At 38.4% G+C, this 16,808-nt stretch overlaps 1 protein-coding gene and 1 long non-coding RNA gene across 2 annotated transcripts in view; one reads left to right on the top strand and one right to left on the bottom strand.

Annotated features, from left to right (window-relative positions):
* Nucleotides 1–16,808, bottom strand: part of LOC307012876 — an 85,828-nt gene that overhangs the window by 20,147 nt on the left and 48,873 nt on the right. The gene's annotated exons all lie outside the window — the stretch shown is intronic.
* On the top strand, nucleotides 1,031–13,295 carry sri (sorcin). The gene is made up of 8 exons (XM_079640060.1): nucleotides 1,031–1,336; nucleotides 2,843–2,884; nucleotides 3,019–3,088; nucleotides 3,943–3,986; nucleotides 7,647–7,794; nucleotides 10,640–10,753; nucleotides 11,983–12,041; nucleotides 12,981–13,295. Exons 1-8 carry the CDS (start codon nucleotides 1,295–1,297, stop codon nucleotides 13,005–13,007), a joined length of 546 nt encoding a protein of 181 aa, XP_079496186.1. The 5' UTR covers nucleotides 1,031–1,294; the 3' UTR covers nucleotides 13,008–13,295.

Here is a 16,808-nt window from a genome sequence, read left to right on the forward strand (position 1 = left end):
AGAACGATATTACCCCTCCTGTACCCGGGCCCGGTGCTGACACGATAGAATTAAGAGAGCTCAGACCCTCACTTATATAGAGGTCGGAACATGTCATACGTATAAATAAATAAAAGCATAAATAAATGTAGGAACACAAAAATAAATGAATAAATACAGGACTAAATATAGTGCAGTGTTTTCAGGAAGTATTAGTGTACGTGCTGTGGCTCAGCCGGAAAGCAGTTGACTATCAACCGCAAGGTCCCTGGTTCAACGACTGGTCAATAGGCCTATGTCTTTTTTTTTGTTTAAAAAAGTACAGCTAAATGAGATAATGTAGTTAATAAATGTATTCTTTGATATGGTTTAGCCTTTCTCAGGCTACAACATGGTTAAGTTTACGAATATTATTAATGAATACAAATCCCTCTTTGCAATGTTTACCAGCCTCCTTAGGCTTTTCAATCACAATCATTAAAGTGGAATAAATACAATATTTTTAACATGAAAATATGATTTTATGTTTGTTGTTTAGAGTTATTCTAAGGCTGTACTCATTGGGAACTCGGTATGAGATAGAGCACACTTTTCAGATGTCCAATCTGCCTGTTTTACACACTTTGACCAATAGGGGGGTTTGTGTTCAAATGAAGCCCATGATGAAGCCTCATGACATGAACCCTTTTGCGAACCAATTGGCTGGAAAGCTTCAAAGCTTCATAAGGCTTCATCTCGCCATCACTACAATTTAGCATCTTTTTATCAATGGTAAATAAGAGGTATGTGAGGCAAAGGTCAGGTATGACACAGCCACTTACACAGCAGAACCGTCAACACATACTTTACAGATCTAACATTTGTAATATAAGACATCTCCTTTAATCAAAGTCCAATGTGGCAATAGTACTTGTATTGAAGTAAAGTATCTGAATAGCCTATTGTGTCTGCATACTGCTGATCAGTGTTTTCATTGTTGTAAAACGCTTTTGTTATCAGCACTGTGCTCTGATTGGTCGTCCAGAGGTCACATGGTCATCCACAGCTAATCGGCTTCCAGTGGTGAGGAAACAGGACATTTAATCGCCAAACATCTTCACATTCTTTCTGTCGCACCTCGCCCTGTTGGATTACTTATCGGTTTACTCCATATATTTGCTTAAAATCACGCTTTTAATGCGCCAGGCTCTTCTAAAATACTCTCAGTTTTTGGTGTGTGTGTTTCTGCAGACACACCCTCTGAAGTGAAGGAGCAGAAACCGAGCATTTTCTCACTGTTTTTTCCTGTTATCTGTTTTTTACTCTATATTGAAGTATGGCTTTCCCAGGATACGGAGCACCACCCGGGGGCATGGCGGTAAGAAAGCGTTACAATGTGATGTGTTATCGGGATTAAAGCAGAATATGTGCCCGCTGTCCAGGGACAGCCCGGAAGTGGCTCGAGTTGACAAAAATAGACGAAAATACCTGTTAATTTGACATTAAAGCTGTTGATGATGCTCCACCTGTTTTAAAGGTTATACCTGGTATCAGTTAACGGTGGTGGGAAAGTGCATACATACATATATATATATATATATATATATATATATATATATATATATATATATATATATATATATATATATATATATATATATATATATATATATATATGTTTTTTAATTGCTTCCACATGTTAGCAATGGTGGAAGAAATACTACTAAAAGTCATGCAATCAAATATTTGTTTACATTTATATTATTATTATTATTATTATTTTATATATACTACAAGGATATTAAAATACTACATTAAGTGCTCTTTAATTGCTTCCATATTTTAAAAATTGCTCCTTTATCACTAAAAGTCATGCAATCAAAAACAAAATTCCTATTATTAAAATTAATATTTATTGTTTTTTACTTTTACTCAAGTACAAGATCTGAGTACTTCTACTTTTACTCAAGTACAAGATCTGAGTACTTCTACTTTTACTCAAGTACAAGATCTGAGTACTTCTACTTTTACTCAAGTACTAGATCTGAGTACTTCTACTTTTACTCAAGAGCAAGATCTGAGTACTTCTACTTTTACTCAAGTACTAGATCTGAGTACTTCTACTTTTACTCAAGAGCAAGATCCGAGTACTTCTACTTTTACTCAAGTACAAGATCTGAGTACTTCTACTTTTACTCAAGTACTTTTACTGAAGTCTAAGTTTTACTAAGTCTAAACCTCGAGATTATTCAAAGGATAAGCAGTAAATATGAAATCATTGAATATGTTTTAAAAAAGGTAAATGACTCAAAGGCTGCACAAACTGACAAATTAGTCAACAGGAAATATTTAAAATCATGATTACAGAAGAACGATGAACTTCCTGCACGTAGTTTCCTCATTTAAAGTTGCTTTATTTAACAGTCAGATGTTCAAACACTCTTTCTTTGAGGCATTGTGAGTCTCGAAAAGTTTCTCGTTAACCACCAGCGGAACAAGATCCCTTTCTTCAGTAAAAGCACTAATACCAAACTGTACAAATATAAACACTCCTTTTTGGACATTATTAACATATTCCCCAATATGCTGTTCACGTAAATCCAGAAACAATTCATGTCATTTTCAGACATTTCTTTGACATTTTCAGACTTTTTTTAAAAGAAAAACTGCCCCGTTTATTCCTCTGTGTGGCGATGCTTGTTCCAGCTGATTCAAGACGCTTTTCAAAGACGTTATTCAGCTTAAAAAGAGAGAAACATGGAGGTCTGTATTCTATAATGTGCCTTCAGGGGTGTCCACTTCAGAGCTAATGAGATAATAAGAAACCAATGAAGCGCTTCCTGATCCCCAACACTTTCTTCTCTCTGTGTCTTCGTCTCTGCAGCAGGATCCAATCTACGGATATTTCACATCTGTAGCTGGACAGGTACCCCCCCCCCCCCCCCCCCCCCCCCACAGTGCCTCTGAACATCATTGGTATCATAGCAACCATATAAGTTTCTCTTATCTCTGTCGATTGTTATTCACTGTGTATTTATTTTCCTTATGAATCTACGACAGGACGGACAGATCTCAGCAGACGAGCTGCAGCGCTGCCTCACACAGTCCGGCATCGCTGGGTCCTACAAACGTAAGAACATCTAATCTTTAATAATTATTATATCCATGCGGGACATTTCATCATAATGCTATTGTATACAGTTGCCCACATGTGGCATTGAAGGCATCATTCAGAATCAGAAACAGATTTATCAGCAGGTAGGTTGACACGTACGAGGAATTTGACTTGGTGTCGTGGCGCACACATGAAAGTAAAACAAGAATTAAAAAGACAGATAGAGAACTATTTTAAGAACGCTATAATAACATAAAAGACGAATCCACCTTCCTGAACATTAGGGCTCTTCTTCGTGACTGAAAATCTTATATCATGGTTTATATAATAGTATATCGTGGCTATGGTTTTTATAACGATCTGTAAATTCAATTAATTAAATGTTTGAAGACATGAGGGAGCATTATAATACATTCAGTTTGGAACACTCACGCTCCTATTGGCTGGCGCTTCAACACATTGCACCTGATTGGCTAAGGGGCGGGACATCTCTAAGCGGTTGACCAATCACAACAGAGCCGACGTCTGTCACTGACATTAATATATGTTTCTGTTTTCAGACAATTTAACTTTAATGGCATAGTTTTTTTTTTTCAATTAAGACTTTAATATTTAAAAGGCAGAGTGTTAAATTATTGAATGCATGCGTTTCTTTTTCTTTTATACCTAAATATACAATCTATTCACTTTATCTTTGAAATGATCCTTACTTAGGGAGAGATGTCATGTTTAAAAAGTGATCTTATCAAAGTTCTCGCTGCCTACTAAGCTAACCCTTTTACATTGTCTCAGTGTTGGCATCGATGCACTTTCCCACTGAATTTTGGATCATATTTTTACATTCTGAGTTTTGACTTTTCTTTCTGCAGCGTTCTGCCTGGAGACGTGCAGACTGATGATCACCATGCTGGATGTATCCTTCCTCAGGCCTTTCTCACACCCATAGTCGTGGGAACATGTTTCAAATGGGGGGTGCTGTGGGGATGACACCAGGGCTGGTTCTGACCAATGTGCTATAGGCAAGATTTTAGCTGGCAATGAAAAACCTCTACAAAAGAACAATACACTACAAAAAGAGAAACATATTGACATGGTGGACAGCTTATATAAAAAGGCTTCAAATGTATTTAGTATTATAACATGTTTTAATTGGGGGGGTGGACTTCACATCCTCTAGTGGGGTCCGGGGTGCCCCCCCTTTTTAACATTTTAAAGTAAAATGCTTCAATCTGGTGCACTTTGAGCGGCCAATTAGAGACTGATCTAGGGGATACTACTCTAAACACCCATATGAAAAAGATCGGTTTGCATTTTATTAATCAAATAAGTATGTGAACATTTCCAATAACCTACCATAGCCAATAACAAATAAATGTAACTTATTTTATTTGTGTTGTTCATTCATATCTTATTTTATCAGTTAACATTTATTTATTTATGCATATTTTTAAATCTCTCCAGTTTTAAACAATATTTTTGGTTTACTGTCCTATAGTATACATTGCAATGATTTCAAACCCGTTTTTATTTATCCTAATAATTATAAAGGTGTGCCTTGGAAATATTTGTTTACATAAACTGTGATCAAAACGTTTGAGACTCACTGAGATAACTTAGACTAAAGTGAACTATCTAAACCCTCAGAGTCCTTCACCTCACTGAGCCTCTCAGTCTGACGGGACAGAGCTCTCCCTCCACATCGTTGTAGAAACAGCTTCTTATATCCGTTAGCGCAGCAGAAGCTAACAACAATCCCCGCCGGTACCGCGGTATCCCCTCTCTCTATCTCTCTCACTTTGGCTGTGAGCTGCGGGCGCCTGCTAAGCCAACATCCCCCACTTTCATCACTACAGCGCCCATCGTACAGGGCAAATGGAAAATGTAACCGGGGTGAAAAGGGTGTTATCTTTACTTAATTATGAATGTTGTTACATCAAGGCTGAAAATTCTTTTTTTTTGTATTATATCTTGTGGAAGTGCAGATCCCCTGTCCTCCACCAGGGGGTGCTGCAGCACCCTCAGCACCCCTACTTCCCACGGCCATGCTCACACCACACATTTTCCCTCAATAGGAAAAAGCCCATCATGAAATCAATTTGGTTTACTTCCATTGAGCTGCTTTGATTGATCTGGTATTGTGCTTGCATGCTCACTGTAACATTTGAACAACAGGGTAGCAGTCTGATCAGGGTGCCTTTAAGAACTTTTCAAGGTTCAAGGCTTTTATTGTCATTCGTACATAGCTACAGTGTAGATATGTCAATGAAAATCTTAGGTCACAGGCAACAGTGCAACACAATAAAAATAGAAACAATTGTGCAAGTAAATAAAACAGAAGAATAGTGAAATAAGAGTCAATATACAAGTGATTGGAATATGATAAATTAGACAAATAAGTAGCAGCCAGGTGAATGTTATGGATGTTGTTTCAAAAGTGCAGGGGTTTAAGTCTCATGGCCTGTGGGATGAAACTGTCCCTGAGTCTGGTGGTTCATTTAGTTAACTTAAGATTTGGAGGTTTAAAATGAGCTTGTTTTTGTTGATAATTGCCACGTTCAGATTGTTTAACAGTGGCTTAATGCCTGCTGCTTTCAGGGCCTGTGGGAAATAAACATGAAGTGGAGAAATGTATTTACTGAAGGTTTTCCCCATGGATGTTTAATAAGAACTGGATACAGCGTGGGAGGCGGGGTCTCGTTCTTTCCTCTGAGTGCTGCTCATAGAGAGGCGAAGTCCCGCCCTTCTACTTCCGCCCCATGGGACCTTATTTCGGAAAAATTATGTATTGAAGTCAATGGAGAGAGAAAGATTATCTTTCGATCCCGTTTGAATTGTGCCATGAATTACACATATGATGTTTGTCAATCTTAAAAAATAATTTCCATGTCAAAAAAGTCACAGTTTGTCGTAAAACTGTTGAAATATAAGACTATGAAAAACACACAACTAGAAAGACTACAAATCCCAGAGTAAGTGATGTCATTAACGTGACACATTACACTCGTGTTACTCACCGACACCTTGTGAAGCCGGTCCCGCATGCTGGCTCTAGTGAACCGACTAACTCCCCTTGTGTGTATGTACAGCTCTCAACGTGCCCAGACTTGGAGTGATTTTCACCTCGTTTAATACTATCCGCCTCGTTCTGAAAGAAAGAAGTGAAATGTGCCAACGTGACGGCCATCTTGGTGTTGGTGACGTGTGCGAGACGGGAGATGAAGTTCATTGAGCGTTTCACACAAAAAAAAGAGTTACTTCACAGTTTTACCACACATTTTTATTTTCTTGACTTGTAAAATTATCTTTTAAATTGACAAACATTATATGTTTAATTCGTGGCACAATTCAAACGGGATTGAAAATAATCATAACATAGTTCATACTGGGTAGTTTATTTAGTTTTTAAAAAATGACCCGCTGATTTACAGACGTCTCTTCCCTAATGTTAGTCAATGGGGGAAAGTCTTTCTGGGCCGGGTGACGTCACGGACTGATACGGAGGTTGTAGTACCGCCGTTTGGACACAAGGAATATTTTCCTCAGAGTCCGGCGCACTTCCCGGGGCTTGGTTTTTAAAAATGTTGGTGTGGGAAAACTGTCTTGGTCTTTTTGCATTGTTATGTTAGAAACAGCAAAGAACCAAACACAGAATGCTGCAGGCTGGAAGCTTTTGTCTAAAATATTTGGTCTGTAGCATGAAGACCCCCCCCCCCCCCCCCCCCCCCCCCCCCCCATCACCTCTATGGAGCAGGAACAGGAAACTGAGACTCACAGCGGAAATAAACTTAAAAATACATGTGGTTATTTGATCTAGCTGTTCACGCTTCAAAAGTAAAGGGACAACATAAAAGCTAGTCAGGAATGTCTTTTCAAAACGTTTTTATATACATATTTTATAATAATAATAATATCACTTAATTACTTATAGAGTGCTTTTCATGGTACTCAAAGAGACGCTACATTTACAGATTATATTTATCAAACACTTCAAATACCTAGAAATCCACACCATATATTGAACATTATAAGCATTAAAGCCCTGAAAAGGTGTCCATTCAATAATTACATTTGGACTTTTGGAGCTCTTGCTGCTCGCCTCATGGAAAACAGTTGCACAATTTAAAGAAATCTAGCTCACTGTTGATGGCTTCTCCAGTGTTTCATATGCAAGCTTTAATACCTCTCACGTGTGTAAATCTGCATATTACGTGTGCTTTATCTCTGAGCAAATGAACAGCGTTATCCCACAATGCAGTGCATGCATAATGGAAATAAATCCACTTCTACTTCTAAGTTTAACTGACTATAAACCTCCCCATTTCCTTGTTTTTTATCCAGTATTTTGTGTTGCATATTTTCCCACCTGTGAAAACAGAAATATTAGATGACCTGTAATAGTTTACTAAGGAGTCGAGTGTATATATTGTGCATTATCTGTTATTTTGTAGCCACACAGTGATCTATCTTGTGGTTTCAGGCGTTTGTCCTGATGATAAAAGGATCTTTTTGAGTAAAGTGCATGGTAAAAACACAACAGTAAGAGTACGTGATGTGTCCTTGACGGTCTCCTCAGAGGGACATGTCCAACAGTATGGGCTTTGCTGAGTTCAAGGAGCTGTGGCAGTCGGTGAACGGCTGGAAGAACACGTTCGCCTCATACGACCGCGACCGCAGCGGGACGGTGGAGGGACACGAGCTGCAGCAGGCCTTCAGCGCCATGGGTACACTCACACAACCCCCCTACACACATCCTTTACTCAAGTAGAAGTACACATCCTTCCCTCAAGTAGAAGTACAGATACTTGTGTTTAAAAATACTCTGGTGAAAGTAGAAGTACTGACTAAACTTCTTTACTCAAGTCAAAGTAAAGAGGCTTTGAAATGTACTTCAGTAAAAAGTACCCATAACTAGCAGCTGTTTTAAAGATTACCTGACCTCCCTTTATATTAATAGAACAATAATGTCATTGTTAGCTAATGAATGTTTCCATGGTGACCAACGGCAACATGACAACGTTTTCATTGGTCCCTCTTCTTTAGAGAAGACCAGGAAATGATGGATACACGGATCGTGTTCAAATCAATAGGCACGCAATGACTCTAAATAATAATGATCACGCCACCAAACACACATTCAGACTAAAGGAACCAGCCTGTTTGGGAAATGAGAGAAGTAGAAAGTACAGGTATTTGAGTTCAACATGTAAGAAGTAGAAAGTACAGGTATTTGGGTTCAACATGTAAGAAGTAGAAAGTTCAGGTATTTGAGTTCAACATGTAAGAAGTAGAAAGTTCAGGTATTTGAGTTCAACATGTAAGAAGTAGAAAGTACAGCTATTTGTGTTCAACATGTAAGAAGTAGAAAGTACAGGTATTTGTGTTCAACATGTAAGAAGTAGAAAGTACAGGTATTTGTGTTCAACATGTAAGAAGTAGAAAGTACAGGTATTTGAGTTCAACATGTAAGAAGTAGAAAGTACAGGTATTTGAGTTCAACATGTAAGAAGTAGAAAGTACAGGTATTTGAGTTCAACATGTGAGAAGTAGAAAGTACAGGTATTTGTGTTCAACATGTAAGAAGTAGAAAGTACAGGTATTTGTGTTCAACATGTAAGAAGTAGAAAGTACAGGTATTTGAGTTCAACATGTAAGAAGTAGAAAGTACAGGTATTTGTGTTCAACATGTGAGAAGTAGAAAGTACAGGTATTTGTGTTCAACATGTAAGAAGTAGAAAGTACAGGTATTTGAGTTCAACATGTGAGAAGTAGAAAGTACAGGTATTTGAGTTCAACATGTAAGAAGTAGAAAGTACAGGTATTTGTGTTCAACATGTAAGAAGTAGAAAGTACAGGTATTTGGGTTCAAAATGTAAGAAGTCAAAGTAAAAAGTTATCAGAAAGATAAGTAGTGGAGTAAAGTACTGATACCAGAAACATGTACTTAAATACAGTAACAAAGTATTTGTTCTGCACTACTTCCCACCTCTGGTCCTAAGACACTGGAAGGAATGCTGCTCCAAAATCAAGTTAAAGAATAATAACAACAACAAGGTGTTTCCACTTGTAATGAGATAAAAATCTGCCGATGGAACAAGTGAACTTTTGATATTTAGATATATCAGATCTTTTAATTAGCTTGCAAAACTTTTTTGAATTGCCAAGATCAGGAAATGTTGTGTAACGAATTAAGCCAGAAATGCTGGAAACTTAGCTGTTTCCTTATTGTATGCATGTTGATTTGCACATTCTTAACACGGGCGCTAACCAAAGTCAAGCAGGCAGACTGAGTTTTCTTTGTTTCTCCAAAGAACCCCTGATCCAAATAACTTCACGTTTGGCATTAACCTGCCCTTTGTCCTTAGCAACACACACACTAAACAGGAAGCAGATCGGTGCAAGGGTTGGTGAGATAATCAAGATTCAGAAACCCACACGTACAGAGACGTCACTCTGCTCTTACAGTGTCTCAGATCAGAATCAGAATTATTGACAAGTACGTTAAAGGAATTTCCTCTGGTGTATAATGCTGCATACCTGAACACAGTGTTAAGAGCATATCTGACTATTCAAAAAGATCCCCTATCATGCAAAATCCACTTCTCCATGTCTCTTCTACATCAACATGTGTCCCCTCTTCTTCATGTCTCTTCTACATCAACATGTGTCCCCTCTTCTCCATGTCTCTTCTTCATCAACATGTGTCCCTTCTTCTTCATGTCTCTTCTACATCAACATGTGTCCCCTCTTCTCCATGTCTCTTCTACATCAACATGTGTCCCCTCTTCTTCATGTCTCTTCTACATCAACATGTGTCCCCTCTTCTTCATGTCTCTTCTACATCAACATGTGTCCCCTCTTCTTCATGTCTCTTCTACATCAACATGTGTCCCCTCTTCTTCATGTCTCTTCTACATCAACATGTGTCCCCTCTTCTTCATGTCTCTTCTACATCAACATGTGTCCCCTCTTCTTCATGTCTCTTCTACATCAACATGTGTCCCCTCTTCTCCATGTCTCTTCTACATCAACATGTGTCCCCTCTTCTTCATGTCTCTTCTACATCAACATGTGTCCCCTCTTCTTCATGTCTCCTCTACATCAACATGTGTCCCCTCTTCTTCATGTCTCTTCTACATCAACATGTGTCCCCTCTTCTTCATGTCTCTTCTACATCAACATGTGTCCCCTCTTCTTCATGTCTCTTCTACATCAACATGTGTCCCCTCTTCTTCATGTCTCTTCTACATCAACATGTGTCCCCTCTTCTTCATGTCTCTTCTACATCAACATGTGTCCCCTCTGTGGAAAGAGACTCTGAAAGTTTCAGGAACAAAGATTCTCTCTCTTTTTGATCCATTTCTATAAAAACCTGTCTGAAAATGAGCTGATCAGATTTTGGTCACTTTATGATGTCATAACGATGTTTTGTCTTGTGTAACCATTAGCCAATCAGTAACCAAGGTAACCCCCCCCCGTGTGATACATCTTTTTCTTTATGTTAAAGTGAATTTGTATTAGGTTGAAATGAATATTATGATGAATGTCCTCTATGATGTTCCCGTGCAGGTTATAATCTGAGCCCTCAGGCGATGAGCATCATCATGAACCGCTACAGCGTGCAGGGAAGAATCGGGTTCGACAACTTCATGAGCTGCTGCATCAAACTCCGCGCGCTGACCGGTGAGTCTGAGGCTTTTAAATAAAATACCATTACTACTGATCCCTAGCAGGCAGTGTGAGCGTCCACCAATCAGAGGGTCTGCTGTTCTGGAGCCTAAATAATAAATTCATTGTATGTATGTCTCTACTTTAAAGAGTTCTCTCCTGCTGATGTTCAGGTGTATATCAGTATGTAGTGTCTCTACTTTAAAGAGTCCTCTCCTGCTGATGTTCAGGTGTATATCAGTATGTAGTGTCTCTACTTTAAAGAGTCCTCTCCTGCTGATGTTCAGGTGTATATCAGTATGTAGTGTCTCTACTTTAAAGAGTCCTCTCCTGATGATGTTCAGGTGTATATCAGTATGTATTGTCTCTACTTTAAAGAGTTCTCTCCTGCTGATGTTCAGGTGTATATCAGTATGTAGTGTCTCTACTTTAAAGAGTCCTCTCCTGCTGATGTTCAGGTGTATATCAGTATGTAGTGTCTCTACTTTAAAGAGTCCTCTCCTGCTGATGTTCAGGTGTATATCAGTATGTAGTGTCTCTACTTTAAAGAGTTCTCTCCTGCTGATGTTCAGGTGCATATCAGTATGTAGTGTCTCTACTTTAAAGAGTTCTCTCCTGCTGATGTTCAGGTGTATATCAGTATGTAGTGTCTCTACTTTAAAGAGTCCTCTCCTGCTGATGTTCAGGTGTATATCAGTATGTAGTGTCTCTACTTTAAAGAGTCCTCTCCTGCTGATGTTCAGGTGTATATCAGTATGTAGTGTCTCTACTTTAAAGAGTCCTCTCCTGATGATGTTCAGGTGTATATCAGTATGTATTGTCTCTACTTTAAAGAGTCCTCTCCTGCTGATGTTCTGGAGCCTAAATAATACATTCATTGTATAAGCGCTTTAAGTGGCTTAAAAGACAAGAAAAGCGCCAAACCCCCAAAAGCTTAATGGTGCTTCTTCAAGTTTATCATACTTTTTTTTCTTTAGTTGATAAATCTGTTAATTTGCTTGTTGACTTAATTTAAAAACTCACTTGTAACGCTCAGCAGTAAATAAAGAGATCTGTAAAAGTGGAAAAACTAAAATTCAGCAAAAACATTTTTGATGAAACTCATTTTTTGGAGTACATGTTCAGCATTTTGTCTGCAGTTCTCTGAGACGGCCTTTATCCGGGTGTTGTGGAGATACGATGCTCATCGTCATCAGAGAGAGGAATGAGGAAGTTCATTAAACGTGCTTTGATGTGCTTTTCAGATCAGTTCCAGAGGAGAGACACAACCCGAACGGGCAAAGCCGAGTTTCATTTTGACGAGGTATGACAACCATTTCATTTGTTATTATTTGATGTATCTTATTAAATATTTTCTTTGTCAATTTTACTTTAACTTTTCAATGTTTATATTCATTATTTATTATTTTGTTCATATAATGACTTTTAATTTCTTTTTGTTTTATTTTACTTTGTTTTATTCTATTCTAATCTTTTTTATTCTATACTATTCCAAAACGAAACAACTGATACAAAATGTAGTTTCCCCCGAGGGACGAATGAAGTATTTCTCCTGTTTCCTGTGAATAGGCGCGTTCACACCAAGTACTTTTCCCACAAAGGTTCCTGAGAACTATGATTTAGTTGCGTTCACACCAAAAAGTCCCAAGAACTAAATTAGTTCTAGAGAACCTTTTTTACCCCCTTTTCAGTCCCTGCTAGAGAGCAGGGACTTTCGTGGGAGAAAAAGGTTCCTGTGTCTGATTGGCTGGGCGGAATGCAAACCACGCCCCGTCAAACTCCCAAAAACGTTTGTGAAGCCGCCAATTTATTATCCTCGCATTGCATTATTAGCATTAGCATTAGTCCAGCGCAGAAACGCGGAGAGACTAACTTATGACAACACAAAATAAAACATGGGAGCGGTGGAGATGAGAAGGTGTCGGCGTTCTGGCCGTTTACTCTGAAGGCTTCAGTAGAAGCTCCGGGGACTTCCGGCCGGGGACTCCGGGTGGCAGTATACGCCGTGAAGTTGTTTGCGGCCTGCCAGTAAACCCAAAGCAGCAGCAGAAGAAGTGACGTCTGCGGCTTCATTTGCCTAATCCACCCCCAGGAACTAATTTCCGGTGTGAAAGCGATCTGTACTTAGTTCATCAGAACTAAAGAGTTCTGATGAACTAAGTTCTCTTGAACCTTTGTGGGAAAAGTACTTGGTGTGAACGCGCCTAATGTTGTATTAGATATTAAAGATGTCTCTCTGCAGTTCATCCAGGTCACCATGAACATATGAAGCGGGGAAACCTCTCATCATGTCTCTCTGCAGTTCATCCAGGTCACCATGAACATATGAAGCGGGGAAACCTCACATTAACAGCACAAACTCTTTTTATTGTAATAGTTTTAATCACGGTTCAAACACGGTTAAAATGTCACTTTTTCACATTCATAACTAACGCATATTTGTATTTGAACTACTAGCAACAATAAAGTAACCTCAGTCTGTACCAATGATGATAACCCTCTGTGCCTATGTGTGTGAACATGAAAGACATTCATAAAAGCTCTCATAGAAATCTGATTTCTGGCTCTTATTGAATCCTTACATTACATTTCATAAACTCAGCTGATGCTTTCATACAAAGCGACAACACGTGCATTTGTTTTAATCCTACACAATAGAGTGGACAGAAAAACAGGGGAAATAAGAGATTAACCATAAATTAAGGTTTAAAATACAACCAACTTTTTTGATCAGTGTTTAAAACGTTATTTATTTAAGAAAGATGTTGTTGTTTATATGGGTTTTTTTTAGTGGCGCTTTTACACTTCTATAATTGCAGGAAGGGAGAAGTACTCAGAACTTGTACTTGAGTAAAAGTAGAAGTACTCAGATCTTGTACTTGAGTAAAAGTAGAAGTACTCAGATCTTGTTCTTGAGTCAAAGTAGAAGTACTCAGATCTTGTACTTGAGTAAAAGTAGAAGTACTCAGATCTTGTACTTGAGTAAAAGTAGAAGTACTCAGATATTGTACTTGAGTCAAAGTAGAAGTACTCAGATCTTGTACTTGAGTAAAAGTAGAAGTACTCAGATCTTGTACTTGAGTAAAAGTAGAAGTACTCAGATCTTGTACTTGAGTAAAAGTAGAAGTACTCAGATCTTGTACTTGAGTAAAAGTAGAAGTACTCAGATCTTGTTCTTGAGTCAAAGTAGAAGTACTCAGATCTTGTACTTGAGTAAAAGTAGAAGTACCAGAGTGTAGGAATACTCTGTTACAGTAAAAGTCCTGCATTCAAAATGTTCTTCCAAGTTAAAGTACAATGTTGTTGTTTATATTTCACATCATTAATCCAAATCTGTAAAGTAACTAAAGGTATTAAATACAAACAGTGGAGTAAAAGTACAAAGTATCAAAACATGGAAATACTGAAGTAAAGTACAAGTACCTCAAAGTTGTACTGAAGTACTTGAGTAACTCTGTAGTTACTTTACACCTGGATGGATGGACTGATGGACGATGCTTGAAAACAGGAAGCTTTTCATATATCTTGTAAGTTGTTACAGTTCAATGTAGAGAGCAGTGTGAGTCTGAGCATATACAGGACTGTCTCAGAAAATTAGAATATTGTGATAAAGTTCTTTATTTTCTGTAATGCAATTAAAAAAACAAAAATGTCATACATTCTGGATTCATTACAAATCAACTGAAATATTGCAAGCCTTTTATTATTTTAATATTGCTGATTATGGCATACAGCTTAAGAAAACTCAAAAATCCTATCTCAAAAAATTAGAATAGTTCCTCAGACCAAGTAAAAAAAAAAGATTTATAACAGCAAAACACAATCAAACATTTGAAAATGTCCATTAATGCACTCAGTACTTGGTTGGGAATCCTTTTGCACGGATTACTGCATCAATGCGGCGTGGCATGGAGGCAATCAGCCTGTGGCATTGCTGAGGTGTTATGGATGCCCAGGATGCTTCAATAGCGGCCTTTAGCTCATTAGCATTGTTGGGTCTGGTGTCTTTCAGCTTCTTCTTCACAATACCCCACATATTCTCTATGGGGTTCAGGTCAGGGGAATTTGCAGGCCAATCGAGGACAGTAATGCCATGGTCAGTACACCAGTTACTGGTGGTTTTGGCACTGTGGGCAGGTGCCAGATCATGCTGGAAAATGAATTCCTCATCTCCATAGAGCTTTTCAGCAGACGGAAGCATGTAGTGCTCTAAAATCTCTTGGTACACAGCTGCATTTACTCTGGGCTTGATGAAACACAGTGGACCAACACCAGCAGCTGACATGGCTCCCCAAACCATCGCTGACTGTGGGAACTTCACACTGGATTTCAAGCAACTTGGATTTTGCTCCTCTCCAGCCTTTCTCCAGACTCTGGCGCCTTGACTTCCAAATGAAATACAAAACTTGCTTTCGTCTGAAAAGAGGACTTTGGACCACTGTGCAACTGTCCAGTGCTTCTTTTCCTTAGCCCAAGTCAGACGCCTCTTCCGTTGTCTTGAGTTCAGAAGTGGCTTGACCATGGGAATACGGCTATTGTAGCCCATTTCCCGGACACGTCTGTGAACAGTGACTTTTGATACCTGGACTCCAGCTTCAGTCCACTGTCTTTGAAGCTCCCCCAAATTCTGGAAGCGACTCTTCTTCACAATGCTGTTAAGGCTGCGGTCATCTCTCTTGGTTGTGCAGCGTTTCCTGCCACATTTCCCCCTTCCAACAGACTTTTTGTGGATGTGCTTTGAAACTGCACTCTGTGAACAGCTTGCTCTTTGAGACATTTCTTTTTGTGTCTTACCCTCCTGATGGAGGGTGTCAATGACGGTCCTCTGGACAGCAGTCAGATCAGCAGTCTTCCCCATACTTGTGATTTAGTTTACTGAACCAAGCTGAGTGTTTTTCAAGGCTCAGGAAACCCTTGCAGGTGTTTCGAGTTAATTAGACGATTCAAGTGATTCGTTGAACACCCTACTAGTATACTTTTTCATGATATTCTAATATTTAGAGATAGGATATTTGAGTTTTCTTAAGCTGTATGCCATAATCAGCAATATTAAAATAATAAAAGGCTTGCAATATTTCAGTTGATTTGTAATGAATCCAGAATGTATGACATTTTTGTTTTTTAAATTGCATTACAGAAAATAAAGAACTTTATCACAATATTCTAATTTTCTGAGACAGTCCTGTATGAAATCAAATGAATAGATGATGATATGAGCTGATGTTACTGAAGGCTATTGTATTTTGAAAAAGAAAACTGTCTCGTCTATCATCTGAATTCATCTGGCTTCACACATCATGGAAAAGTACTAGAATATTTTACACAGGCACAAGTAAAAGTGAAACTGTGAAATTACACCTGTAGATTAAAGAAAGTAGGTCAGTTATATACACTCTAAATACACATTACTGGACATAACTAGGGCGGATAATGATCATGAATCATTGTAAAGGCAACCGAACAACAAATATTTGCCAGTGAGGGATATGGTGTGAAGCTTTTCCAGACGCGTGGTGTTGACAGCAAATCAGGTCTTCTCTTTGAGTGCATTTAAGATGTTTATTTGGATTGCAGGATGATGACAGCAAAACAAGAGCCGGGTGTTTAACTGATAACTAAACAACTAACTGTGATAAAGAAATAAACCGAAATTAAGTCAAAACAAACAGAAAATAAGCGAAAACACGCACGGTTGAAAAACTGTGTGGCTTCCCTCTGATTCCCAATCCCTCATGCTGTGCACCTGTGTCCTCCCCAAATAGTAGGCTGTACCCTGAAATTGGCTGAGTCCCCGCCTATACCCAGGTCAATTCAGTAGTATCACAGCACCTTCATATACAAATATTAAACAACATCAAATTGGCTGCAACAATCATGTTTAATAATATAACTATTCAACTTTTAGATAAAATCCCTTACCAACAACAACACAACACAAAAACACATTCTCTATAGGCAGATATTTGGAGCCTGTGCTACAAGGGACTATTACCTAGACATTTCATTTAACTTTTTCAGTAGAGATTTATAGAAAGACAAGAAAACTCATAAAAGCTATAAAAGTGTATTT

The sequence above is a fragment of the Notothenia rossii genome (genome assembly GCF_949606895.1).
Source record: "Notothenia rossii genome assembly, chromosome: 7".
In the NCBI taxonomy this organism is placed as follows: domain Eukaryota; kingdom Metazoa; phylum Chordata; class Actinopteri; order Perciformes; family Nototheniidae; genus Notothenia; species Notothenia rossii.